Source organism: Anguilla anguilla, chromosome 3, assembly GCF_013347855.1.
Source record: "Anguilla anguilla isolate fAngAng1 chromosome 3, fAngAng1.pri, whole genome shotgun sequence".
Taxonomy (NCBI): domain Eukaryota; kingdom Metazoa; phylum Chordata; class Actinopteri; order Anguilliformes; family Anguillidae; genus Anguilla; species Anguilla anguilla.
Genome location: NC_049203.1, coordinates 56,669,150 through 56,688,943, shown reverse-complemented (window position 1 = coordinate 56,688,943; position 19,794 = coordinate 56,669,150). Strand labels below are relative to the sequence as shown.

The 19,794-nt window shown below is 38.1% G+C and overlaps 3 protein-coding genes across 9 annotated transcripts; all 3 read left to right on the top strand.

Moving 5' to 3' along the window:
- The first annotated feature begins 1,090 nt into the window (after positions 1 to 1,090).
- Positions 1,091 to 5,217, top strand: si:dkey-6n21.12 (schwannomin-interacting protein 1). Of its 2 annotated transcripts, none has more exons than XM_035409081.1 (7): positions 1,091 to 1,240; positions 2,392 to 2,656; positions 2,995 to 3,125; positions 3,377 to 3,464; positions 4,096 to 4,209; positions 4,401 to 4,518; positions 4,611 to 5,217. In XM_035409081.1, exons 2-7 carry the CDS (start codon positions 2,447 to 2,449, stop codon positions 4,748 to 4,750), a joined length of 801 nt encoding a protein of 266 aa, XP_035264972.1. In that variant the 5' UTR covers positions 1,091 to 1,240; positions 2,392 to 2,446; the 3' UTR covers positions 4,751 to 5,217. The 2 variants fall into 2 exon arrangements, with proteins under 2 accessions (XP_035264972.1, XP_035264971.1); XM_035409080.1 differs by having other exon boundaries at positions 1,104 to 1,525.
- A 136-nt stretch (positions 5,218 to 5,353) lies between these two features.
- si:dkey-6n21.13 (P2Y purinoceptor 3) lies at positions 5,354 to 9,391 on the top strand. 3 transcript variants are annotated; one of them, XM_035409077.1, is made up of 4 exons: positions 5,354 to 5,810; positions 6,177 to 6,228; positions 6,587 to 6,648; positions 7,381 to 9,391. In XM_035409077.1, exon 4 carries the CDS (start codon positions 7,532 to 7,534, stop codon positions 8,831 to 8,833), a length of 1,302 nt encoding a protein of 433 aa, XP_035264968.1. In that variant the 5' UTR covers positions 5,354 to 5,810; positions 6,177 to 6,228; positions 6,587 to 6,648; positions 7,381 to 7,531; the 3' UTR covers positions 8,834 to 9,391. The 3 variants fall into 3 exon arrangements, with proteins under 3 accessions (XP_035264968.1, XP_035264969.1, XP_035264970.1); XM_035409078.1 differs by having other exon boundaries at positions 6,537 to 6,648; XM_035409079.1 differs by lacking the exon at positions 6,587 to 6,648.
- A 1,034-nt stretch (positions 9,392 to 10,425) lies between these two features.
- Positions 10,426 to 18,517, top strand: LOC118223691 (protein FAM122A-like). 4 transcript variants are annotated; one of them, XM_035410577.1, is made up of 9 exons: positions 10,437 to 11,686; positions 12,100 to 12,184; positions 12,337 to 12,393; positions 12,492 to 12,538; positions 14,103 to 14,160; positions 14,252 to 14,319; positions 14,516 to 14,571; positions 14,921 to 15,005; positions 15,949 to 18,517. In XM_035410577.1, the coding sequence occupies exons 1-9, from the start codon at positions 11,592 to 11,594 to the stop codon at positions 16,064 to 16,066; spliced, it is 669 nt and encodes a 222-aa protein (XP_035266468.1). In that variant the 5' UTR covers positions 10,437 to 11,591; the 3' UTR covers positions 16,067 to 18,517. The 4 variants fall into 4 exon arrangements, with proteins under 4 accessions (XP_035266466.1, XP_035266465.1, XP_035266468.1 ...); XM_035410576.1 differs by having other exon boundaries at positions 10,445 to 11,686; positions 14,513 to 14,571; XM_035410575.1 differs by having other exon boundaries at positions 10,426 to 11,686; positions 14,921 to 18,517.
- The last annotated feature ends 1,277 nt before the right edge of the window (positions 18,518 to 19,794 follow it).

Here is a 19,794-nt window from a genome sequence, read left to right as displayed (position 1 = left end):
AGTTGTCAAATAGATTTTGGTATAACAAATTATATTTCCCATGTTACATACATTGGAATGAAAATTATACTTTTTTTTATCATGAGAAAGGTTTTGCCTGGGCTTATTCATTTATGTGTCTCTACTGTTAGTACTGGCAAGGCACATAATGTTTCATTATTAAAAATTATTTTAAACACAACACTAGTTGTTTTGACACCAGAGGGCAGTACACATAAGGACATATAAATGAATGAAGAATGCTACTTACATTTTTCTATAACTTACAGTCATTTCGTTTTTTATTTTATAAAAACATACAATGTTATTTTTTATAGCAAACTATCCTCAGCATGTCCTCACATCTGAATGGCATAATTTACCTTTTAAACACAACTGGTGACCCTACTGTATAAGCTACTGCAAATAATTCTTTAGTCTTATGTACAGCTGGTAATGAGTAGTGTTTCTATGTACAGTGCACTTTAAAAGGCAAACATTACATTATTATCATTTAAGCTTCACCTTCACTTCAGGACTACCCACATTTATAAAACCATTTTTGCACAACAATGCAAAAATACATGTTAGCTTAAGTTAATAATTATTTTTTATCAATTAATGTGTCGTTATGCTCATTTTAGAGCGAATGGTATTATTTAATTCCTGGCTTCTTCAGATTTTTAAACCACCACAATAGAGTTTTGGTGCAGTTATGCTATTGAAAAATTATTTTTATAACTGTTTATGTTTTTATCTTAAACTATTTTAGATGTGATCTGACTTTTTATAGATCATCCACTTGAAGTTGAATTTGTAAAATATCATCACATTATTGTAAAATCGATTTTCGTACTGGGAATCTTGAGTTGGATAACCAGCTAAGGCACTATGATACGAGCTAAACATTGCCTACGTGTAAACTTCTATAAAAGTTCCCTGGCTTTTTCTTCTTTTTTTGTGAATTGTAATTTACCAAATGAACATGTCAATTTATCGCAATATTCTAGTAAATTAAAAAATTTTGGCCTATGTAAGGTTTGTACGATAGGCCACGTCGAAGCACAACAGCACTCCTCTGGATTTAATTTACCTCCGAAATGGTGAAATTGGACACCTGGGTATTTGGTGTTTCGGCTCGCTTTTCTCCTCCCCTCTCCTCCTTCACGTCTTTTATTGCAAGTTCTGTTCGACCGTTGTTAAAATTCCGTGAATGTAGCCTGCATTCATTTCTTCATAACAGTGCAAATTTTGCAGTATAGTAAGTATAACTATTTCTGTCTTAAAACGCTAGTAACAGTTACAAGTAACCGTTACAATTGCCCTTATACTGTTCAGTGAATGTTAAAAGTGGGGGGAAAACGGGGAAATCCTTGGCAAAGGGTGGAGAGAAAAATGGAGGAGGGAAAGGGAGAATAAGAGACTGTACGGAGAAAGTAAGTCGGAAGGAAAGCTGTATTTCCGGCCTTAAAGTGGAAGAAAATTTCTGCATGCATGCATGAGAATATCGATTTGAGAAATTACTGCTGGCTGCTTCGTTTTGTCGGTAAGTGCCTTGTGTTATTAGCTACGTGCAACAATCTACTGTATGGGCTTTTAAGTTGATTAATACTTTCAACACGTATCCGCATAATAGGCCGTCTTCAAATATTTTGTAACACCCAACCCAAAGAATTCTATTTTAATTGAAGTGGAGTCTCAGTATTTAATTGGACGTGGTTTAAAGTGATAACGTCGTGTGAAATGCATTTATACTGTTTCCCTTAAAGAAAACGCTACCAACTATTCTAATTCAAATTCAAATTTTATGTTTCCTAAAGTAAAGAGTGAATCCTCTTTACTCTGTCACTGTGTTCTTTTAACCTTGGCTAGGCCCAAAATGCAGCCTGGGTCTAGCCTTCCCCTACCTACCTAAGTGCTTGTCCCATCACCTGGTCACAGGTGTTGTCATTAGCCCCCTATTTTAAAGCTGGGATGCACCTGTATTAAAAAATGACAATAAACAAACATATTAGGAAACTGAGCCAGCATATGAGTGGTGATGTAGTTAGATTTTTTAAATTATTACATTCTGTACCTGAAAATGAGACAAACAGTACTACTGAAAAAGATGGTTTGTGTTAGCAATATTTTTAATCTGAATTGAGGTTTGAAGAAATTAATCATTGCCATTGTTATACTTCAGTCACTAAGTTTACTAATCAGGTACTTTTCCCCAGGATTAGTTTTAAATACAATCCAATATATATATATATATCTTTTACCAATGTGATTTCAATTCTTTTTTAAATATTTTGTTGGCTTCAGAATTCTCCAACCTTTACTTTTCCCATGCTTTTTATTTGGCTGGTTTGGGGTAGGTTTTGCCTATAATAGCAGAAACAGTACCCATATCTATCTCCGTCTCCATAGGTGTTTCCTCTCCCTGAATCTCTACTCCCTGGAGGTTCTTTTCAGGGAGCATAGGATGGATGGAGAGAAAGAAAGAGAGAGGGAGAGGGGAGAGGAGAAGGAGAGCGATGATGCAGAGGATTTCAGTCAGGCTATGGATGGGGCAGTCCTGGAATGGCAGGAGAGGTATCCTGAAGATGACCTAGGATTGCCCATCATGCATTGGGAGGCCCTGAGCCTACGGATTGCAGAATTGGAGAAACAAGAAGAGGACAGAAGATCAAAGGTAAACACCACTATTCCAAAACACAGTGAAAAGGCTTGCATCTCCATTTCCACTGGGCCACCTTAAGTTGAGGTGAAAGAAAATTTGAAATTGTTTCAGAGTCAGCTGGCTGATCTTTGCAACTCCTTATGAAATACTTTCATTGAGACAAAGCCTAAACTCCGTTGAATTCAGATTAAGTACAAAATGATGGAAGCACTAAAATGCATTTTCAGAATTATGAATGATTCCGATACTGGCTGGAAAAACAAGCCAGCATGCACAGGGTAGGCTCTGCGATTTTGTGTTGGAAACCCTGACTTAATCTTTAACTCAATCTCATAAATTTCATCTTTCAGAGTACCATTGTTCTGGAACATGGGAGTGTGTCTAGGGGCTGGATTGAAGAAAGGGAGCAAGTGAATCAGAGGGAGACTTGGGAAGGAGGAGCGGAAGATGAAAGCAGTCGAGTTACTGCTCTTACTTCACGGTATAAAGTCATAAACTGTCCTTTTGATCTTTTCTGATTAGTAGCTCCTTTCAGTTTAGTTCTTGCTTGACTTCATTCTTTCTAATAGAAGAAGTCATCTCCTTTCTTTTGTTGTATTTTCTTTATTCTCATTGTGTCAAATATGTCATAACCCTTCCACTGACACACCAAAGGTCCCCATTTCCCTAGATTCTTTTTTTTTTTTTTCTAGGTGTAAATAAACATTGTTATTAACGCATTCACTTTCCCAGTCTCCAGACTCAAATGAATCTGCAGCTGTGCTTCATCAACAACAGTGAGAGTGAGGATGAGGATGATGACAGAGAGGCTGGAAGAGAGGTGAGATATACAGGAGTACTAGTCCAAGATTTGCATGTTGGTTTACCAGGGCCAATTCATCTTGATTGACAATTAAATTTGGTCCACATGCAATGTGGGTTAACAGTGTTTTGAATAATCTAGCACTGTCACAGTGGACATATTATCCATGCTGATATACTACGTTCTAGTATTGAAAATATGTTGAAAATAGCCACACAGAATGGTTAAATCAAATGTTTTATTCCCAGATGTAAACCAGACTATTAATGGGCATTTTTACTGTAATATCTTCCTTTTCAGAATATCAGTGAAAACTGGCTCACTTTGCTGATTAGCATCATTAGCTGCTCTGCATTATAGAAATTGGCAGCATGAGGAATCTGTCAAGGCATTTACCTTCACTGGGCATATTTCTTGTTTTGGGCATGGTTTCAGTGTTGCTATATGAAAATGCTTTTCCTTTAAAAAGTCAATTTTGTAAAGACATTCAATTTTATTCTGAGAAATTAGGAAATCAGTTTAATTAATTTTGCACACTTGTTATCTTTTTAGTTAATTGGTAAAATAATCCATAGTGGTAAAGCTATGTTGTGTTTTAATTTACTGAAGACAAATGAAAAATAGCTTTTTTCTGTATTATTAATTCAAGACATCTCAAGAGATTGGAATGGGTGGCCGTGGCCCTGTCAAACAGACTCCTTCCCTTTTGGCCAATAACATGGGAAAACCAACTGGACTGCAAATTGATCATAAAGAGAAAAAGGTGAGTGAGAGAAGAAGGAAGGGGAAAGACAAATGATCTTAATGGTAGCTTTGTGGATTGCAAAGATTGAGAGATGTAGATGGTAAGATGGCTGAGTTTGCAAGGTATGTGCGTGTAAGCATTTACTCATCTGCTGAACACACCCTTCTATTGTGCGTCTTGACTGGGTCGACACACTCCCACCCCCCCAGCGTCCTGTATGCTGTGAAGCTGTGAAGGAGCAAAAGAGGCTGAACCATGGTGACCTGCAGACCTTCAGCCTCAAGCAGCTGAACACACTAAGGGCCTCTCTCACCCAGGCTATTCACGGTCAGTACCGACACAGCCAAATAACTTCACACCATAACCGTCCGTGCCAGACTGCCTACACCAACTTTGTGCGTATGTGTGTCTCCAAACAGATCTGAGCTCAGAGTTAGTGGGCCGACTCTTAACCCGTGACCAGCTGCGAACTGAGCAGGATGCAATGCTTCTGGAAGTGCAGGATATGACTACTCTGCGATGTGATGGTCAAAGGTCTCCATGTAATGTTACTCAATGAATTTTCTTGGGGACAATGCTGTTGGAACTATCCAATACTGTGAATTATTTTGCTCAGAATAACTGTGACTATATTGCTAGGGATCATTGAGCGTGGTATGAACATTTTTTTTTGTTGAACACAAAATGTTTTTTTGAGACATTGTTTATCTGGCCAGTGCCTCAGTGTTGATGGTTACCATAGCATTGTAGTGACTGCTGCTATTGTTGCCTGACAAACCAATGATATTTTTTGCTGTCCTCCTTATCCTTAAAAAATAATTGTACTAAATAATGAACTATCATTATTTTGTATATCTTTCCTGACCTCGCGCCTGCAAGGATGAGGTAATAGGATGGGATTTGAGGTAATCACTATGGGACATCACAGATTTTGGGATGAAAGGAAAATGTGCCATTATGTGTTTTCTTTATGTACTGGACCATGTCCAAACTCTTTTACATAAAATAAACATTTCATTCTTTTTATTACATGTGGAATTAGGATTTTCTCATTATCATAGATGCTGATGCACATCGTTGTATGGCTGGACAAAAGTTTCCAATTAATTTGTGTGTGTGTGAGAGAGAGAGAGCGAGAGAAAGGGGGGGAGAGCATAGAGAGAATGTGCAGTTAAATATATGCACAGGAACTATTAGCTGCGTTGTCCGTAGAACATGTGGTGTGTTTGCATTATCCTCACAGTTCTTTAACAATACATAGTCTGGTTAAAATGTTTCTCATCAAATGGCCAGCTCAGCACTAACAGAGGAAGGGAGAAAGACTGGGGGGAGGGACATAATGCCAAAAGAGAGACATAGGGAGGGATGAGTGAGTCTGCCAACAGAGGTATGACAAATAATAGGTAGAGGCTGGGAGAGGAAGGAGGGAGGGTTCTCTGGTACTGTGTCCTAACATCACATAGACTTTCAGGTCTCTTGACGACTGAGCATTGGAGGGAGTCCTTGGCCAGTGAGACTAGAATGGAGTCGTGCTGACAGATTAGAATTTTCCACAATGTTTTCTCAGTACCTGAGAGGGGGGCCCACTATTTATACTACACAGCAAACAATTACAAAAGGTAAGACTTGCATGTAGTATTAACTATGCATGTAGTATTAACTATACAAATAAAAAACAAATAAAATCAGAGACCATACAGTGTATTTTGCTTACAGCATGTACATGCTGACCAATGACTGAACATGATATTGCGTTTCTACAGTACAGACACAGTAAAGTATGTGTCTGTACAAATGCAATAATCCTTAAAACAGATCAAGATTATATTTTTAAATGATGGTGGTGTGATAAGTGTACTTTTTTATTAGGTCCCTAGATGGTCACATTAATTAGTTGACAAATTAGCATGTTTCTAGGTTAACTGTGTTCTTTATTTCAGAGATGTATTCATTATCATTCATAAATATATTAATTTATTTTACAGCTAAATGACTGGGAAAATTACTGAAGGGAAAGACAGCAGCAGAAGAAAGGAGGTGAGTGCTGTATGAATCTTAATTTTTCATATAATGGCCTTCAATTGTCTCTATTATACATTTTTTTTCTTTAAATGTGACAAATAAATTACTCTGCAAAAACTTGCAGAACAAAATCTTAATTGTATATATGGTTTCCAAACAATAATTGTTTGGTTGAGATTTCCCAAAAACTATGAGAATCAGTGTGGGTTTATTGTCTTATTTTACTCCAATCCATCGGTTATCTGTGAGATAAATATGACATATATGAAATTATATTGTATTCTTCTTTTAATGACCATTCTTTTTATTTCTTTGACTTGAAGATCCAAAATTGCATGTTCTCTGTTTGCACATATAATTATTATTTGCACAGCAACCCATGTGTGCCTTGAAGGGAAGACCACTCATCAGTTTCACATAAACTGCAGAGACACTGTGAGTCCAGAATTGTGTTGTATGCTCAAATTAATTAGGATATAGTAATGCCAGTATTTTGTAACCTATAAAGCAATTAGGAAGAGTACTTCCTGCAAGGGTTGCTTTTTTGTATCAGGCACTGATACATATACACACACAACACATTTTCATATTTTTATTCATGAATTCATAAGTAACAAGTGTGACTAGTGGCTTACGTATGTAAGCCATACGTTATATTCCATTATATGTAAGCCATAAATACTTCAGATGTATAAAGTGCATTCATAGGCACTTCGTTTCCAGAATTCCTGTTCTACATGTAAAAACTTCTGCATGTTAAATCATTGTGTGGTAAAGAAAGTAATCTAAGAAAATGGGTTTAAATGTGACAAAGTAAAAAAGAGATGCACTCTAATTCTGAAAGCCAAGCTTCTGAATGATGGCAGACTTGGAAGGAATAAAAACTGGGGCAGAGTAACAAAGGGAGAGAGAGAGGGATGGATAAGTTTGGAGGAAGTATGGTTACTGATTGAATAGTTAATGGAGTGAGAGAGCAACTGAATCAGCAACATACACTCATACTGGTAGACAAACAGCATCAGAGATTGTGTAAGGCTAGAGGGAGGGGTGGAGGGGAGAGTGAGGGAGAGGCGTACAGAAGCAACTACCTATGGAAAAAATATAAAATGAGAGAAAATGGAGTGAAAGGAAAGGAGATTAAATACTTTAACACAACTTTCTCTCCAGGATCAAAAGGAAAAGTGTGAGCATATACAAGCCTTGGAAAGAAAACCAGACTATTGCAAAAAAGGAGACCTTGGAGAAGGCAAGCTTGGACCTCAGAAAAGGCTGATAGAACTAAAAGGGATACAAGAAAGTGGAATAAAGGAATGGGAGGATGAGACAGACCTTTCCAATTCAATGGAAAGGGATACGGCCAACGCTGACAACGGAAACAACAATGTCAGCAGAAGAGAAAGAAAGGAGTGTTAACTTGACCTCCTCTATCTACCCCTCACTCTATCCATCTTGCAGCATTGATGAATCCTATAAATACATCTTCCTCCCTCTATGCTACTCCTTCACCTGTGTCTTCAGCATCTCCCTAAACTCTGTAGTCCTGTACCGCTCCTTCCACCGCACCAAACGCTGGAATGCCTCCCTCATTTACATGGTCAACCTAGCCTCCACTGACTTCATGTATGGCCTCTCACTGCCTTTCCTGGTGGCAAGTTACATCATGCGAGACCGCTGGGTGTTTGGGGACTTTATGTGCCGCCTGGTCCGCTTCCTCTTCTACTTCAACCTATACTGCAGTATATTTTTCCTCACCTGCATTTCTGTGCACCGCTACTTGGGGATCTGCCACCCTATGAAGACTATTACTATGGAGACCAAACGGGTGGTCAAGGGGACCTGTGTTTTGGTATGGGCTGTTGTGTTCGCCTTGACGAGTCCAATATTCCGTTTTGCCCAGACAGGTGATCTCACAAGGGAAACGGAAGGGAGTGCTGGGGGCAATGGAGTTAGTAACAGAGTTAACACAGGAGTAGTGGAAGCCTTCCAGAACTGCTGGGATGATGCCATTGACAAGGAGTTTTCAGACTATGTTCCTTATGGGATAGTGCTCCACCTGTTAGGTTTTTTTGTGCCATTCACTATCATTGCCTGGTGCTATTCCCATGTGGTCTTGACAATCTTCCGAACCTTGCGTACACAACCTCCACTTGAGGCAGGTGGACGAGGAACAAGTTGGGGCCGTGGAGGAGGAAGGGAGGGAATGTCTGTTGTTTTGGGACCCCATTCGCCCTATGTCCACAGACGTCGGAAGTTCATCAAAACCATCATTACTATTACTCTATTGTTTGCACTCTGTTTCTTCCCCTTCCATGTAACTCGAACCATTTTTCTGATACTGAAAGTGACTAAGGGAGTGAAGTGTCACACCATGCGAATGGTCTCCATCTGTTACAAAATCACAAGACCACTGGCATCATTCAATGCATGGCTAAATGCTTTACTGTATTTTCTCACTAAGGACAAGGGGGGACCCTGTTGCCCTCCACCTGACCCTTCCCATCATGGCCTCCTCTGGCCACTTCGGATGCTGGGAAGAGCAGGAGATGAAGAGGATGGTGTTGGAGAAGCAGCAAACAATAAGGAAAATGAGTCCAAATCATCAGGAAATAATATCTTTTGAGTTATGCTCAAGAGGGCATGTAGGGTGGAACTTGTGATCCTCATATGAATGGGGAGTATGTTAAATGAAGAGGATTCTTAAGACCTCACAGCTTAGTTGTCTACTCAGGAACTCATTTGAAGAACTATGAAACAAAAGTCATGTTTTACTTAAGTGTATTATGTGTTAAACCAACAGTTGTTCCCAGTCTTTGGTACCAGATGAGTTTTATTAAAAGTAAAAATTTTAAAAAAGAAACTGATGTATTTTGGCCTCCATGACCAGGGTTCAGAATCTCTGAAACAATGGTATAATTCCAAAATCATCTGTAAAAATCAAATGTATAAAACTTGAGCACTGCTATACTTCAGGCCACGTAAATGCATAACCTTCAGAAATTATTGTGACATTTTCCAAAGACTGTAAACTGTTGTACAAGTAATAGTACCTATATTTAAGTTCAGCTTTTTGAACCATGTTGAAATGTGTAGTGTAATGTATTTCTTGTACACCGTTTACTTGCTATGATGAAATGGATTTTAATTACATAGGCTACATTAAACCTGTTGATTGATCTTATTTTGTTTCCTGACATGATTCTGTTTTCTGGTGTGATCACTGACGTACGTGAGTGAGTGAGTCAGTCAGTCAGTCCGTCAGTCAGTCAGTCCGTCAGTCAGTCAGTGAATGTAATTACAATCCAAATTGAGGGGTAATGTTAATTTCACTTGATCTTCCTAAACCCAGACATAGTCATGGCATAGTATAACTAAGTATTTGAAAGTACACAAGACACATATTTCCCATAATACAATATCCTCCAAAAACGGTGCTGTTTTTGTTAGTTCGTAACCCCCACTCCCTTCACTATATGAGGCAAAATGCTGTTGTAATCAAATTCTTTGAACCCTTGTGACATTAAAAGGCACAGGAACTGTTAGACCAACTTTGCCCTTCCAATAGCTTAAATAACTAATGACCCAGTGATCCATGAAGACCTCGACCACAAATATTATTGTTGCCTTTGCTCTTCACTGGTCAATGATTAAACTTCCCATTAATGTGAAATTGTGTTTCACCATATAGCAAGGCAATCCAAATCCAATCCAAACAATCTCTAAAATGCATAATGGTGTGTTATGTATTATGTGTAGTAAACATTTACATGCTGTGGTTTTAAGCACTGGTACAATGTGGTTAGGCAAATGAATGAAATGATATGTACAGAATGCCAATGCAGATTTAACTAAAATTTCATTTTAATTATCAAATCTGTCTACTAGTCCTGTCACTTTCACTAAGCATAAATTAAATATTTGTTTAGCTTTGACACACACACGAACACACATTTATGTACAAAAAAACATTCATTAAAAAACTTTTTTGTAATTAAACTTTGGTTAAGAACAGCAACAGATGAATCCGCTTTACACTATCAATATTTACCTCGTTTATTGCGCAGTACAAGAACCATCCACAAAGGAGTAAGTTTCACTTGTTTGTAACCTATTACGCGGTTGTTACAAAAAAAAAAACCATGCATCAGTCTTAGATAACAAGCGATTTATTGTTCATAACCTACATGTTGCTACGTAGAAACCAAAATACGCAATTGGTAAAATCTAGAGTGCCATGCTAATAAAAATAGGCTACGAGAAAACGCTCTCTGCACGCTATTTCCCTCCATTCATCTATGGCTGCAGTACTTTGACTGGTCAACGTGAGGTGTTGTTGTCCCGACAGCGAAAGACGAACGAATACATTTTTCTGCAGACGAGAAAAGACACATTAAATGGCTGATTTTTGGAAACCGTCAGACTTAGGGTCCTGGGTTTTTGTGAAGAAAGCCGCGAGTATAAGAGGAATCGGCTACTTGCCTTCATAAACTTCAACGTATGTGTAGGATATTTACGGACTTGGTTAGCTACTGGGGTAGAGTGATGTTTCACAACATTTAGCTAACGTTAGCTAGCTATCGAACATTGATTTGCGAGCTACCAAACTAGCTAACCACGAAAAATAGCTAGCTAGCTTTACGTTACCAAGCTATTCAACTTGCAAGCTAGATTGCAAAGTTAAACGGATTTAGCTAAACTTCACACGAGATTGTGGTTGAGTGGTATTGAGTTGATTTGTTAAACCCCGTTTCTGCCGTCGTGGTACTAGTTAATAAGTTATTTAGACTAGGTATCACTGAAGACCATACTTGGGTGCTTGTTAGCCAGTGTTGCCTTAGCTATGCAGATCGGTGGTGCTATCTAGTTTGCGTTTGGTTTCCAATCTATGTTTCCAAGTAGTAGGGATATTTATGTTCAGCATGAAAGTTAGGTATGGTTAATTGGTTACGCTGTCTTTCAGATCACTATGGACGGGTTGGTTAAATACATGGGAATGTTTAGCCAACAAGATGGCAGTAATGGAAACGAACTAGCTTGCTAACCAGTTGTCAGTGTAGCTGGCTAGCTAATATCTTTAGAGTTGGCGAGCTAGTTAATTGGTCACCTAACCTAGCTAGTTAGCTTGCTAACTATAGTTATACACTCGACCTTTGCTTTCAGCTTGGGTCTAGCTTCCTCAACCGAAAATGCGATAAGGGACGGAAACGGGGGGAGTGTCCCGCTCGTTTGGATATCTAGTGGTTCCGTTTGGACCGCTGGGTCTAGGTGAGGCCTGCAGGGTGGGCTTTCACTGGATAACAATCCACAGTACCTCGCCGGGTGCGTATGTGCTACGGTCGGGTTCAGAAGTTCCAGCAGACGCCAGGGCCCGGGGAAAAGGGATGGAGCGAATGGAAGTTGACCAATGCACGGGCGCGGCTAGTGGAGGCGGGGCTCTACGAAGGTCGAATAGCGCCCCCATGATCACTGGCGTCAGGTTGGTGTATGATGCGATGAGCAATTGTAGTAGGACAAAAATGGTTTAAAAAACATGGCACATTCTTTACACTATTCAGAACTTTAGATGTAATGATAGTTTGTCATGGCCACCACATACATTTGTGGTATATGGCCACGTTTACGGTTGATCAGTGACTATAATATGGATTTAATTCTTGCGAGTCTTCTTCTGTTTGCCTACTTGGTTATTGAGCCAGTAAGTAACCTATGAATGAAATCAAATCTGTGAAATTTCTTATGAAATATTGACAATTCACTGTGCCCAGTGCTTGCTGCATCCATTTTTACTTTATCTTTCTCTTCCCATTCTCACTCTTTTTGTCTGTCTGTGTTATTCCTCACACCTATCTCTTTATATCCCTCAATTTTTGGTTTCATCTGTCCAATCAGCGACAGTATGACGGTATTCAGCTCTGCCAGCTCGTCTCGATACCGCCGGAGCAGCATGTCCGTGAATCCTAGCTGTCCTGGACTGGTCAGTCGGTGTGTGTGTGTGTGTGTGTGTGTTCCCTATGTCACTTGGGGTGAAACGTTGTGGAGTGGGTGTGGGGAAAATAAATGAACCCTTTTCCATATCAACACAAAATAATGGAGTCCACTGTCCAAAGGTCTGTTTTGTCATTATAGGTCTTCCCCCTGGCCCCGTTCTCACTGGTCAGTGAGAGGTCAGATCACCAAAGGCAGGTGAGTGAAAATAAATAGGCTATTTAATATGGTATAGATGAGATAACATAGGCCTGGAAATCATAACGGACTGACAAATGTTTACATCTGTATTTCAGGATGAAAGTATGGAGCTCAGCATGAGAGGAAATGGTGCCAGAGAGAGGTACAGGCTAAGGCAGTGATATTTGTGTTATCAGTTCTTCATGGGTAAAGCTACTGTATGCTGGTACTGTGCCATGAAAACGTATTTTCCCCCTTCCTGATTTCCTGTATAATTGCATATTTGAATGGTTTTAGATCTTTAGATAAAATGTAATATCAGACAAAGGACCTGACAAAACGCAAAAGATGATTTACATTATTATTTCAGTTATTTAATGAAAAAAGTTATCAAATGCCCTTATCACCCTTGTGAAAAAGTAATTGCCCCCTTAATAATGGGTTGCACCACCTTTAGCAGCAATAACTCCAACCAGTCTTTCACATCGCTGTGGAGGGATTTTAACCCACTCTTCTTTGCTGAACTGCTACAATTCAGACAAAGTTGTAGGTTCTCAAGCATGAACTGCTTGTTTGGACCTTGACTAGGCCACTCCAAAACTTAAATTTAGTTTCTTTTCAGCCATTCAAGTCCGAACTTGGTTTTGTATTTTGGATCATAGTCTTGCTGCATAACCCAATTATGTTTCAGCTTCAGCATACAGACAGATGACTAGATATTCTCCTTAAGAATATTCTGGTGCCGAGTAGAATGCATGGTTCCTTCAGTAATAGGAAGTCATCAGGTCATGAGGCAGCAAAGCATCCCCAAACTATCATACTACTCCCACCACATTTGACTGTTGGTATGATGTACTTACTGTGAAATGCTGTATTTGCTTTACACCAGACATAATGGGACCCATGTTGTCCAAAAAGTTAAACATTTGACTCATCTGTCCAAGTGTTCTCCGTTTGGAGATTAAGGCTCTCGCTGTGTGGTTCAGTTGAATCCCAGAGCTATAGAAATGACTTTGCAACCTTTTCCAGACTGATATATTTCAACAACTTTTTTATTTCAACAATATCTTCTGGAATGTCCTTTGATTGTGGCATAATGTGCTCTGATGGTTGTGGTCAGGTTCAATACGAGTGAGGTTTAGATTCAGCAGGGCTGCCTGGAAATCGTGCCTGGTTGTGTTCAATCGGCTGAATATAATTAGAAATCAAATTGGGTTTATTCATTGATTGGGTAACTAAGGGGGGGGGGGGGGTTGTTTAACTTTTTTCATTGAATAAATGAAATTTTTAAAAATTAAAAATGTGTTTTGTGTTTACTCCGTTTCCCTTTGTCTGATATTACAACACCATTCATTGTGACAAATATGCAATAATAGAGGAAATCAGGAAGGGGACAAATAATTTTTCACAGCACTGTAGATCTGTTGGTCATAGCCCTTGCTGATGATGGAGCTGTGAGACTCTGGAATTACTAGTAAAGCTGTAGTATTATGTGTGTGGTTATGGATGCCACAAGATATAGATGCATTCCCCAACACTAATATGAAACATTGTCATCTCCATAATGGCTCTCTAAACATTTTGTGCTACTAGAGGCTCACCTAAATGTAAAAATGGTCACAATCCAACTCCATATGCACTTATGTCTTAAAACCCCAAAAGACTGCTACCTACATAGGATACTTGTTGAAATAAGGCTAAAGTTATATTTTTCCATATTTCTACAGTGTATCTTCTCTTATCCCCCTTCCACCTATAAATCCATGGCAAGATCACCTATCTCTGGTGAGTGCATTAATAAAATTGACATGGGAGTAGACCAAAGTGTATTGATTTTGCTTTTTAAAAAAGCACATTTATGACTCTTTAATTCCAGGGAATCAGTTCTCTGGACAGTGGTGTTACACCCAATTCATCCCCAAGTCCAACACGGAGGTACAGAAAGTAAGTTCCACTGTCAATTATAGTCTTTTTATTGATTGGTTTTCCTTTTGATATTTTTGTCTCAAACAATACACTGCACCTTTTAAAGACAGAATGTACAATCCTCAAAATAAAATTTTGGTGTTTTATTTGGAGTCCTGGTGTAACTGCTATGCTGGTGTGAGACTGCACATGCACTTCCTGATCTCTCCAGCAGGGCAGCGTTGAGCACTGCTGTGAGATCACCCGCTTTACCACCTCTCAAGAGGAAAGGTGAGCGCTCTGTTGCTTATTAATTCCAACTGCCTGATTTTTTTTTTTTTTAATAGTCCTTTCTGCAATGAGCTACTAGTTCCAGACAAAGAGATGTCTGTAATAGTTGCATAAAAGCTTTTGCTTTAAAAAAAAAAAAAAAAAAGCATACACTTATATAAAGACAGCCCAGCGGCTGTTATAGCAAAGTGCAGCTTGCTGTCTCAGTAAGATTATTTCTAACTGAATGGCATAACATGCAGGTTTGTTTTGTAAGATGTTAATGTGTATCTGTGCAGTGTTTCACTTATCCTGTAAATGACTGGCCTTGATATTGACTTCATCATTTGTCTTAATCTGAATTATACAGGAGGAGTCGAGTCTGATGCCCCACCTAAGAAGCTGTTTGTTGCTGGGGTATCTGACTCTCCCCATCACACTGGATACACAGTCAGGTCAGAACCTTTGTTCAGAGCCCGAAATGACTCGGTATTTACAGGTATTCCTCGAGATGCATATGGATGTGTTACTGTAAAATGCATCTTAATTAAAATTAAAATGGATAATTTTTTCCATGTACTTGATGTTATAATTGGGGGGTGCGTTCTCTTTTGTTTGGACACCCTAGCCAACTGAAATATAACTTAATTATTAGTACTTCAAATGAAGGAACTGAATGTTTAACTAGACCGTGCAATAATCATAGATACTGGGGGCCGTATGCTGCAGGCCAGCCTGCCTTGTCCCTTGAACACACTGTCGCGCAGTCCTTTTTAAAAGATGGCTATGGAGAAAAGTGTATCAAAACTGTTTTGTCCATTTTCACCTCATTCAGCTTGTAGATGAAGCTGTATGAGGTGTAGATTGCAGCTTGTATGTACATCTCAGCCAAAGCATTTAGCCCACTGGTATTCTTCCCTGTGATGAAGCTTCCTTAGCTAGGATTTATTTTTGACACATGGGCTTATCCTTGAAGATTGCTTTCAAAGACGGTTAGACAGAAGTGTACAAAGGTGTGCATATTAATAACTGGTAATAGTGAACTGATAAGTATCATCTATGTACCACCACGTGGTACCAAGTGATGGAAACACCCATAATGGTATTCCCGTATGCTGCAGTGTGCTACTATACATTTAATGTACTACTATACATACACATTTAATTTTAAAAATGGCTGCAGCTGTGTTTAATGCTGACTTGTTGACAAATGTTGGAAACATTATTATTAATGATGTGTTTATTGTGATGCTGTTTGATATGTTAAAAGGTTATGCGACTTGCAATGTATTTTCTCTGTCTGTTTTACATTTCTCTCTGTATGTCTGCCATCCTCTTTCTGTCATTATGCTCAACTCAAACCTTGCTCCCTCCACATCTCTTCCTTTCCCTCACCAGTGTGTCTCGGGCGACAAGCTCTCCTCCAGAGGCTGTGTCTGTACGTGCCACCACACAGGGGAGCCCCCTGTCACTTTCACCCCCACCTTTCACCTCCCACCACCACCCCACTATATAGACATTCAAACCAGCCGGTCACAGCCCATGATGAAGTGGTTATTGTAAACACAAAAACACATTTGACCAAACAACTGAGGACTTTGTAATGGTGGACAAACTATTATCCAAGCCAATCAGAGATTGCTGTTACACCTAGTAAAGGAAGAAGGGTATGGGTCTCTTAGCTCTGATCCATTCCAACATAAATACACAAGTCAGACCTGGACTGAAAGTCATGAAGAGATCTATTCATGGTAAAGATGTCTTGTAGAATACATAAGGGTTTATAATACATGGTGATTGTTGTGCAGTGCTTTAAAGAACTGAACTTATACCAGAGTTAAAATCCCATATGACACTGTTGTTGTACTCATTAGCATGGTACTTCATCGCAATTGCTTTAGTATATATGTCCAGTTTAAAGATTTGATTGTTTGTAAAAGTGGAAGGAAAATTACAATGATCTCATTATGAAATAAAAATATCATAGCGTGCATATGCCAGCGAATCAGTGACTATAGCAACAGTGACAGAATCTGAATGAAAAGGAGAAATGGGAAAATGAGTATGTGGGGACTGACCACATGTCTACATAGTAACAGTGTAGCTTTGGAAAACGAGCATGAAAATGTGGTCTATCACCATTTCCCAATGAAGTAGAACAGTATGAGCTCAAATGTTTAAATTCTCTAATTTGCATGAAATATTTAGTACTGTTTGCAGGTTTAGAATGGTGTGATTATACTTGACATGGACTCATGGCCAAACTGGGGTTTTCTAGGCTTTAACCACTTCCTGAAGAATAACATAAGTTCTAAGCATACATTTTGCTTTAATGCCTTCTGTTATACATGCGGTTTACGAACCAGTTCCAACCAGTTGTGAATGTAAATTACATGAAATATATTTGAAGTTCTTCCATAAATATGCAAATATGAATATAAAGTAAATTGAAGGTGATACAAATTATGTTTTTGCATTAAATGCATTTTGTAATATACATTGTATAAACATGACAGAAAATCATGAAGGGCTGGTTTCCCGGGCAAAGATTAAGACTAGTCCTACGCTAAAAGAAATATTCAACGAAGATCTCCATCTAAAATATTTTTTTAGTCTAGGACTAGGATTAATCCATGTTTGAGAAACGAGTCCTAAGTGTACATGCAGGACTTAAACTGCATAGCAGTTTGGAGTAATATGCTTATAAGCCATTGGTCATCATTTTGAATCCCAGGTTCTGAAACCTGGTTGTGTGTGGGTACTATACTTGTGTAATATGTAAATATTAAACATTGTAGGTTCACTTAAAGAAATTTGTCTGTTAAGTGAATAAGTAATTGTAACGTATGCAATCTCATGACATGTTTTCCATGAACCCTTTAAATAAGATGTTAAATTAATAATTTCTATTTTTTTCTCTCTGTATTTGCGTACAACTTCACAAATTACAAAGAGATGAGAAATGTTTTCTCGATCATTATTATCTGTTTTACATTGGAGACAGCCTGTTTGATATTTGAATCTAGGTTTTTGTTTCAGATGGATTAAATTTTGAATTCATAATACTTTGACAGGTATTTGTACAATTCATATAGACAACAGTGAAATTGCTTCAATTATAGACATTGTTCACCATTCAGTGTGCCTGTATTGTGTTCATGATCAAAACACAGAATGTGATTGCCAAACTGAAGTCTTTATCACACACACATTGAAAACACATGTATGTAACTCATATGAATCTGTAATTTTTTCATAGATGTGGTGTTAACCTATCATGAAAGTAATACACACACAGTTAAGACATTCTCTCTGTTTTTGGATCTGTCTGTGTTGAAATTATAAATCATGATCACAATTCTGTTTCTGCTCTGAGCTAATTAATTGCATTGTCTCACTATTGCTGCAACTTTATCAATGCATTCTGTCATTGTCAGAGTGTAAATAAAATATTGTGAGATTATAGTTTTTTTAAGTATTAAATGGGTTGTGGTCATTCCGTGGTGTAGTAATGGGTACCATAAGAGATGAGAGAACAATCTGTGCAGACACTAGTGGAGTTTTCATGATTGCACGTTAATGAAAACTCCTCTGGAGCATGAATTTCTACCTGTGCTGTTGATTGGCAAAAAATATACTAGACCTCTTAAAGGGCCATTTTTACTGGCCCAATGTTTTTTTATTTAGCTCACTACATATGCTTTGAAAGAGGTATTCATATGTGTAGAGACTTTTAAAAACCCCATATATGGAAATTCCATTGTTTAGTGTTGGAATGTAAGCACATTTAATTGTCTTTTTGTTTGCCACCAAAAGTGGTGCTTTTAAAGTCTTTGGGAGTTGTAAATAGATTATTACAAATAATTATAATCAAAGAAGTATTTTTATGACTTGTAAGATAAATACTATATATTCATTCATTTTGAGTTTTACATAATTGTAAAATTGATGCAAAATGTGTTTCATTGTAGTGGAAAAAATACTGTACACCTTTTAAATATATAAATATTCTATATTAATAAAAAAAATCTGTATTATACCTACAACTGTTTGATTGATTTCCTTAAAGTTGTGATGGGTCTGGGTTATTGCAAGTCAAATGTCCATTATATTTAATGCTTCATCCTGGTAGAATAGTGCAATTGTAGTTTATGTAACACAAAAATGGCTGTGTATGTTTTTCAACCTAATCTGAAATGAACAAAATCTACAGCTTTATTTGCCTGTGCTTCAGCGAAATGATCTATCACTACGGAAAAATAAGCTTAACCCTGTCTTCGGTAGTAAAAAAAACATTTTAAGTAACACAAATTTGCATCACACTGACTTTAGCTAAATTGGACATCTTTAATGACCCATTCCAGTTACGCGTCGACCAACACAAATTCTGGGCTATGCAGTAACGTTTTCGGGCGCCAGAGGGATAAAAATCAGTCAACAAGCGTTCCCGGTTGGGTCCGGAGATATTCAAAAGAAAACTGCAGTTACATCCCGTCCTGCACCGCGGCGGGTATAAACGGTCATTTTAATTAATCAAAAAATAAATTAAAATTATTGAAGCAATTTTATGATAAAGTAAAGACCACTATAATTGAAGCTGTTTAAAACACACATCAGACAGTCAGTAAAAAAATATAATTCAACTGTTCAAAATTTTATTTAATTTTTTTTTCCTACTGCCGTGTCACCGGTCTAGTAGTGGAGATGTGGCCAGACATTGGCGCCATTTTCAAACTGGTGTCAGAGAGAATGATAGCTAGATTGAAAAACACAAAATATGTTCATATTTGTTTGAGTGCTTTCGGACGTAAAGTTTTGGCATCATGTTCATAATTTTTTTACGTGGTTAGCAAATATGGGCTTTTAAAACAAAGGTAAGACTTTTTCATATTTTTATTTACCTTGGTTGCTTACTGGCTGTTGACACCTATTCTGAATAGATGGCAATAATTTATATTCAGTTAGCCATGGGCAGGAAGCTAAAGCTTTATTTAGTGTGTGTTAACAGGTCGTTAAATGGTGGTATGCGCTAATTGCTGTCATGTTTGAAATCTCAGAATAGGGCTTTGTAGCTAACGTTAGCCTACAAACGGTACGTTGGTAATGCTACCCAACTTCTTCGTTTGGTGTGTTTTGGCTTGCTACTGTAATATAATTTACCAGACAGTTTTTCTTAGACAGTTTTGCTACTTCGTGCGAGTTTAGAATATAGCTGTCGTAACCAAGTTCTGTTTTGCCAACATT